General features: G+C 34.6%; 1 protein-coding gene across 1 annotated transcript in view; it reads right to left on the bottom strand.

Annotated features, from left to right (window-relative positions):
- LOC137622406 (uncharacterized) overlaps window positions 1-7158 on the bottom strand; it is a 95886-nt gene extending 88728 nt beyond the window's left edge. Inside the window, exons 1-2 of the mRNA XM_068353019.1 lie at window positions 7066-7158; window positions 6114-6320 (exon numbers count right to left, since the gene is read on the bottom strand). Of these exons, the coding sequence (XP_068209120.1) occupies window positions 6114-6320; window positions 7066-7158 (300 nt within the window). The remainder of the gene's footprint in view (window positions 1-6113; window positions 6321-7065) is intronic.
- Between the last annotated feature and the right edge of the window lie 554 nt (window positions 7159-7712).

The following is a 7712-nucleotide window of genomic DNA, read 5'->3' as shown; positions in this document are numbered from 1 at the left end:
TCCAGTCCTATCCTTCTTCACCATCTCCAACTGTTCCACGTATTACAAAATCCATTGTGGATGATAAACAACATAGGTGACAACACATTTCATAGAAGTACTCCGCTGTTCACTGGAAATTCATTTGATAAGACATCATTAACATTAACTTTGCACATCCTATGCTCATGAACCGACTTAATCAAATTTACATATTCAAGAGGAATTCCATAATTCCGCATAACTCTCCACAAAATTGTTCTGTATACACTATCAAAGTCTTTTTCATAGTCCTCAAATGTCATCAAAATTTTATTTCTATATTTTACATATTGCTGTACAACGTCTCAAAATTAGAATTTGGTCAGTGCAACTTCTATGTTCTCTAAATCCTGCTTGTTCATGTCTCAACTTTTCATCAATCTTTCTCTCCATTCTCTTTAGAGTAAGCATACTACTGTATATATTTTCATAACAACTGACGTAAATGTTATGACTCTATAATTATTTCAATCAGTCAGGTCTCCTATTTTTGCCCTTTTCCTCAACACTCCAAACTCCCATTCATCAGGTTTTGCCTCTTCATGCCACATTCTACAAAATAATCTTGTACTATTCTGGGAGCCACTTCCCTTTCGACCAGTATCACCTCGGTAGTTATTCCATCGTATCTCTGGGCTTTCTATCTTTTAAGGATAGCTTCGACTTCAAACACACTGAGTTCAATCAGGGGTACATCAAAGTCTTTTTCAGCTTAAGGTATATCAATCAAATTATTCTCTTCACATATCCTATTCATGACCTCCCTAAATTGCTCCATCAAAAGTTTTCTTTCTTCATCTTCTGTTGTTATACAGATCCATCTCTATTTTTGATGGGTAAATGCTTCTGCTTCTTTGCCCCAGTGGAGATTTTATTAATAAGTCCATGAGCCACTTTCTTAATTTATAGCTTTGTCAGCCTCATATACTTTGCTGTCTAATTCTTTTCTCCAGTCATTCCTGGCTTATCTATTGACCTCACTATCAATTTTGGAATACTTAGCATGCTCTACCTTGTAATTTACATTACTTACTCGAAAAATTTCAGCAATCAATTTCAGTCTTTGTCTCTTTTTTATAGTATACATGGCTTTCTCCTTGAAACTGCATGTTCCCAAACTTCACTACTAACTGACTGATATATGTTCTTAATATCACACCATTCTTCATTAATTGTCTGCTCTTAGTCTCTTAAAGTCTCTTTTACTGCAAATTAATTCCTAGGTTCAATTACAAAAGTTTCTCTTTGCTCTTCTTCTATAAGCTTATTGGATCAAACCTAGGTATTCTTTCTACCTTCTTGTTGATTGCTTTCAGTTTTATTATCAGTTTGGCAACGAGGAGCTAGTGATCCCTACCAATATCTGCACATCTATAACTTGTAACATTCCTCTGATTCCTCCTTTTCTCTCTATTAATGATGATGTGATCTATTTGAGTTTTGTAATTGCCATATAGTGAAGGCCATGTATATTTGTGGATGTTATTTTGTTGCAAAAAAGCACCTTTAATAACAAGATTGTTTGCTGAACAGAAACCTATAAAATGCTCTCAATTTTCATTTGCAACTTCTCCAAAACCCTCAACACCCATCAAATTCTCTATCCCTGTATTATTTTTTCCAACTTTAGCATTGAAGTCACGAATGATTATTTTCCTATATCTCTCTGGTATCTCATCAATTACACTCTGCAGTTCTTCAGAGTATTTATCTTCTCTTTCTTCAAGGGAATCATTTGTTAGGGGATAGCAAACTATATTACCCATATTGCATTGCTGTGATTGGAACGCTTCTAGTGATAATCTACTATTCACAACTCCACACTCGGTTAATGCCTTTTCTGCTCTTGGTGTCATCATCATTCCTATCACTTTTCTTGGGACTCCATCTAATCCTAATAAGTATATATATATATATATATATATATATATATATATATATATATATATATATATATATATATATATATATATATATATATATATATATATATATAAATGTTGGTGTGGTACTGTTAACAACACATTAGTGTTCTATCTCATGTCTCTTCAATGTGATATAGATTTGTTGAACTTTGTAGGTTACTTTTTCTGAATAAGTCTAGTTAAGTTAACTTTAAAACAGTTTATTAGTAGCTCCATCACTGGAGTATGGGTGGTTTGGTCAGATGACCATTCCGTATGACAATATTTATAGAACTAACAAAAATATAGGTTTTGGTGATAACGTTCTATGAGTTATCTCAGCATTTATTACAAATATGATTACACAATTTTACTACCGGAAGCCATCTGGTTCAGTGCAGAGACCAAGAGGTCAACTGTTTCTCACGGGATGCTTGTATTGTGTTGACGTTACATACAAAATGTTTACCTATGCAATGATTTTGCTTAGTCTTACTTACTCATCTTGTTATGACTTGACATTCACACTCCATCTCCCTATGATCCATTTGGTCATAGGTTTATAAATGTATGTGTATATTACATTAGCTCGGATAGCTACCTTCAAATAATTGAATAATAAAAAGTACGTTAAAAATATGTTTTCTAGGAGTGCGACTGAATATATATATATATATATATATATATATATATATATATATACATATATATATATATATATATATATATATATATATATATATATATATATATATATATATATATTTTTTTTTTTTTTTTTCACCCACAAACAAGTGATTAAGGATGACCGTTCAAATAGGTATATAAAAAAATACATATCTAACAGACATAGTCAAAAATGAAGAAAAATGCATTGAAAATACAGATCTATATAATGGTATATTGCTAGCAAATGATTATGTGGTACCCCCCCCCCCCCAAAAAAAAAAACTGATGTACATATGATTCGGTAACCTGTTAAAGAATTGTTGTTACCTTGGTAAAGATATAATTACAGTGCACACAAAAAATTCCTGGTACGTACACGCATCACGGTTTCATATGTATATATATATATATATATATATATATATATATATATATATATATATATATATATAGGGATTGTATATTTTATTAAATGCCCCAAAAAAGTTTTTTTTTTTAAATGTTTTTAAAATGCAAATATCCTTCAGTCTCTTCAACTCCATATTACTAGCGTACTAACCGCTTTTTATACACTTCACTATTCCAGACAATTTTACTCCTTCGAGTGAATGAAATAGCCAATTGCAAACGGCTCTAAATTGAAAAGCTTTCAAAATGTATGGAGTGTTGTCTGGACATGGCAAAACGTTCCTCTTGAGCTCCACCTGTCTTTGCCTTAACCTACGCCAAACAAAGATGTTAACGACGATAAATATCATCGCCGTAACGCTGATTGATGCTAGCAACACGTAGAAACGAAGATCTGCATAAGTCAGTGACGGGTGGTCTATCTCGGTTAATTTCATCAACTGATTAGCCACTCGTGCATTGTATGGGAGAGGTATGGATGGGATTGTAGTGGTCCACGTGAAATTCGCGAAGTAGGCCCGTTCCCTGATGATAGTGTTAATTCCTTGGACCATGTAATTCGTGGACATACCGATGCAACCATCTGCTGCAACGAAGATCTGGGAATAGGACGTGGATCCGTCCAGACATGATACGTTGAAGCCGGCCTTGTCATATCATATCCACGAGCCGTTGTTCAATCTGCAATTGAACTTACTATTGTCAAAAGGATAAAGTTTTTTCAGACAATTTTCATATGTATGGGAGAGAGCACCGTTTAGCACTATACCTAACTCGCATGAATCCATTGATTTTTTATGGAATTTAAAGGAGTCAGCTGTACATACTTTATTATTCATTGCGTCTGAACAGTGAGTTAATTTATTTAAGTCTTTAATGACCGTATATGTTTCCTTGTCAGGGGAAATCAATACGTGTCCTGTCAAACTGGATATTACTGGATTTGAGTGATTCGTCATAAAAGTCAGGAATGGTGATATCTTGTATGATTGACAGGCATCGGAAGAATCAAAGGGAACTGTAATCATGATCCTGTAATTTTCAACGCTTACTGTAATTAGGCTAAAATAAAATTCTAACTTATGTGCATCTAACAAAGGAACATAACCTATTTTCTCCCGTCCGTTCTCCAAAATTAACTTTAAGTCTTTTATTGGCAACAGATGTGGTGATAGAACACCTTTAGTTGCTAACGTAATAGCTTCCACATAGTCTTTTGATTTCTTAATGAAATGTACAATTTTAGTATGGATATGATCTATTTTTGAATTATAATGCGTTAATGTTGCCAGCAAGTTTTTTACCTCCATAATCTGACTGATTTTGCTAAAATGTTCGTTCACCAAACTCATAATTTGATTAATTGATGTTAACGGATTCCTTAGTTCTGATAAAACTAATTCGTTTTCATATTCTAAAATCTCAGTTTTCTTATTTTGATTACTGATTTTAAGACGATTTGAAATCCCTAAGCCTAAACTTGCAACAGATCCAAAGATGTTTAGTGCAGCAAAAATAAACGGGTTACGTCTTTCAAGGTTAGTGTATTTTACTGTCCACATCAGAAGGTCACGAACCAAAGATACTGCCTCGTATCTCTTATTTTGCAAGTCTTGTGATAGCATTTCTGTTACTCTTAGTGTCGGTGCAAGCGAACTCTCCGTATTAAAAGGAAAATGTCTTTTATGCATCTCATTTAATGAAGCAGCAAACCTTGAAATGTCGCTCTTCAAGCTAGTGACATCATTCTCTGGGAGAAAAATAGCTTGCATGTTTATTTCTATAACTATATTGCTTGCAGTAATAAAAATGTCTTCTGTTCTCTATACTATAGAGCCATATCTAAAATCTATACTTTTAGTTTAAGGGCTCTTCCCACATGAGAAAAATGTTTGAGCGAACAATATCGCTCCTAACAATAAAAACTTCATTTTGGAAACCTGCAATGAAAAAAATATATCTAATTACTCCTGTATTAAGAAGAAAAAAATATTAACATTCAAATATCATACAAGTTTCATAGACTAAAAAAAAAATCCTCACTTCTTGCTCTCTTATTTTAATTTCTTATGTGAGCCAATGGTACAATTCTCTCATCAGTGGGTTGGGATACGTTTTGAACTCTGAATCTATTGGCCGTTAATGTTTCCAAAATGTTAAATGGGCCTTCAAACTTAGGTGTTAGTTTGTAATTGAGTCCTTTACGTACATTTACCTGTATGTATACATTATCACCCACGGTATATGTTTTAGTTGGCTTCGCTATTTTATCATGATTCCTTTTCATTATGATTTGTGATTCTTCTAAATTCTTTTGAAGGATAGCATAACGACTTTTGCTTGCATTTATAACTTCCTTTAAAGGATTTGATAAATTAGTTGTAGGCGTTAATACATGGAAAGGCGTTCTAACTGGGGTACCATACAATGCCTCGTGCGGCGACATTTTCATTGATACATGATATGAGTGATTCAGAGTACTTAGTACCGCAGGTATTGCAATATCCCAGTTGGGGTCTGATCCCCCTAGTGTTAATCTTAATATGTTTAAAACCTTCCAATTTGCTCTTTCCACTAGCCCATTCGACTCTGGGTAATAGGTCATGGTATTGATTTTCTTTATGCTAAGGAATTCACACAATGAGTTAAGGAAATGATTATTAAATTCTCCACCCGAGATTGAGATTATCATGTGTTGAATTCCAAATTTACAAATGTAACACTCGTAAAACTTCCTAGCGCATTCAATGGCAGTTTTAGTTTTAAGCTCTATCAGTTCTGTATATCGAGTCAAAGCATCTACAATTACTAAGAGGTGCTTATTTCCTCTCTCTGACTCGTAAAATCCTGTTAATAAATCTAAATATATTCTTTAAAAGGGTTTATTGGGCACGGGATAAGCCCCGAGGCTGACAGGTGTTTTCGTGTGCCCTTTGTTTTTCTGACAAGTGCAACAATTAGCTAAGTGTTTTTTATATCTGTAAGCATCGTATGCCAATAAAACAATGATTTGGCTTTCTCTGACATTATGGAGAACCCAGGGTGTCCATGCAATGGATTTGCATGCAACCAATTTAGGACAGTGGATATAAGTGAGATTGGTACCACTACCTGGTCGTTAGTCACATGTGGTGTATTGCGGGTTTTCCTTTTCCCGGATATACACAGAATAATGTCCTTGATTATATAATTCTGCTGCGTATACTTTATATATTCCTTTTCCTTAGGAATTCCTTTCAAAGCATTTATGATTTTTTCTAATTTCTGATCTTTTCTTTGCTCAGTCTGTAATAATTCAGCACTCCAGCCCAGATCATCCTGTTCGGATACAATTTTAACAATAGGCATGGATGTTGATATATCTATTAATTCAGCTAATGGCTCCGTACAAGATGACACTGGGTTGCGTGATAATGCATCAGCAATGATATTGGTTTTCCCAGGTAAATACCCGATCCTCGCGCCAAAGTCTTGGATGATCAAATGCCACCGAGTTCGTTTGGGGCTGTGACTAAAGCCTTTAAAGAAGTTGGTTAAGGGTTTATGATCTGTAAGAACCTTGATGGGATAACCATATATTATGAACTTAAAATGCACTAGTGAATTAACAATAACTAGCCCTTCCTTGTCTATTACTGCATACTTACTTTCGGAAGTTCTCAGTTTACTTGAATAAAAAGCTATCGGGAAAAGCTGTTTGTCATATTGCTGAAGCAATACCCCACCTACTCCTAGGTCTGAGGCGTCTGTTGCAATGAAGAATTACTTACCGAAGTCAGGAAATTTTGAGATAGGAGAACTAAACAGTTCATCTTTCAAGGTATGAAACGCCTGTTGATGCTGATCAGGCCATATGAAATCTATGCCCTTCTTCGTAAGATCAGTTAGGGGAGCGGCTATTATTGAATAATTGCGTATAAAACGCCTGTAATATCCACTACACCACAGAAAAGTTACGGATAGCCGACACCTTATCGTGGACTACTTTAAGACCTTGGCTAGACATCGTAAAACCTAAGTAGACCAATTCCGTCTTGAAGAATTCACACTTACTAATCTTTACCCTTAAGTTGTGCTGTTTTAGTCTCTGTAATGCTAGTTCCAGTTTACGTAGATGTTCTTCTAAGGTATTAGAAAAGATTACAAGGTCGTCCATATAGGCATGCAATATATCCCCTAGTAAGTCTCCAAACACTATGTTAATCATTCTAGTAAATGTTTTGGGAGCACAACGTAAACCAAAAGGCATACGCAAAAATTCATAATGTCCCCTGGTTGTGCTGAGGGCAGTGTATGGGATACTATTTTCTTCTAATGATATCTGGTGAAAGCCTTTAAGTAAGTCCAAACTGGTAAAATATTTATTCTGACCTAACAAAGATAGAATATCGTCAGTACGTGGCACTGGGAATCGATCAGGGATCGTTTCCTCATTTAAGTGACGGAAGTCTACGCAGATACGCCTTGTTCGATCCTTTTTTGGTACAACTATTAATGGAAAATTATGAGGGCTGTTTGATTTCCTAATGACTCTTTCTTCTAGCATTTTACCTACTTCATCATTTATCTCAATCTGGAATTTCATAGGGAGTCTGTACGAGGGCACATAGATAATTTTAAGCTTGTCTTTTAACCATATTTGATGTTCAATAACATCTGTTTTTCCTAAGGATCCTTCCGTAGTGGAGAAAACATTATGATATTCGAGTA

Source organism: Palaemon carinicauda, chromosome 29 (genome assembly GCF_036898095.1).
Source record: "Palaemon carinicauda isolate YSFRI2023 chromosome 29, ASM3689809v2, whole genome shotgun sequence".
NCBI classification, from domain to species: Eukaryota; Metazoa; Arthropoda; class Malacostraca; order Decapoda; family Palaemonidae; genus Palaemon; species Palaemon carinicauda.
Note: the sequence above shows the minus strand (reverse complement) of the source record. Positions and strands in the feature narration are given on the sequence as shown.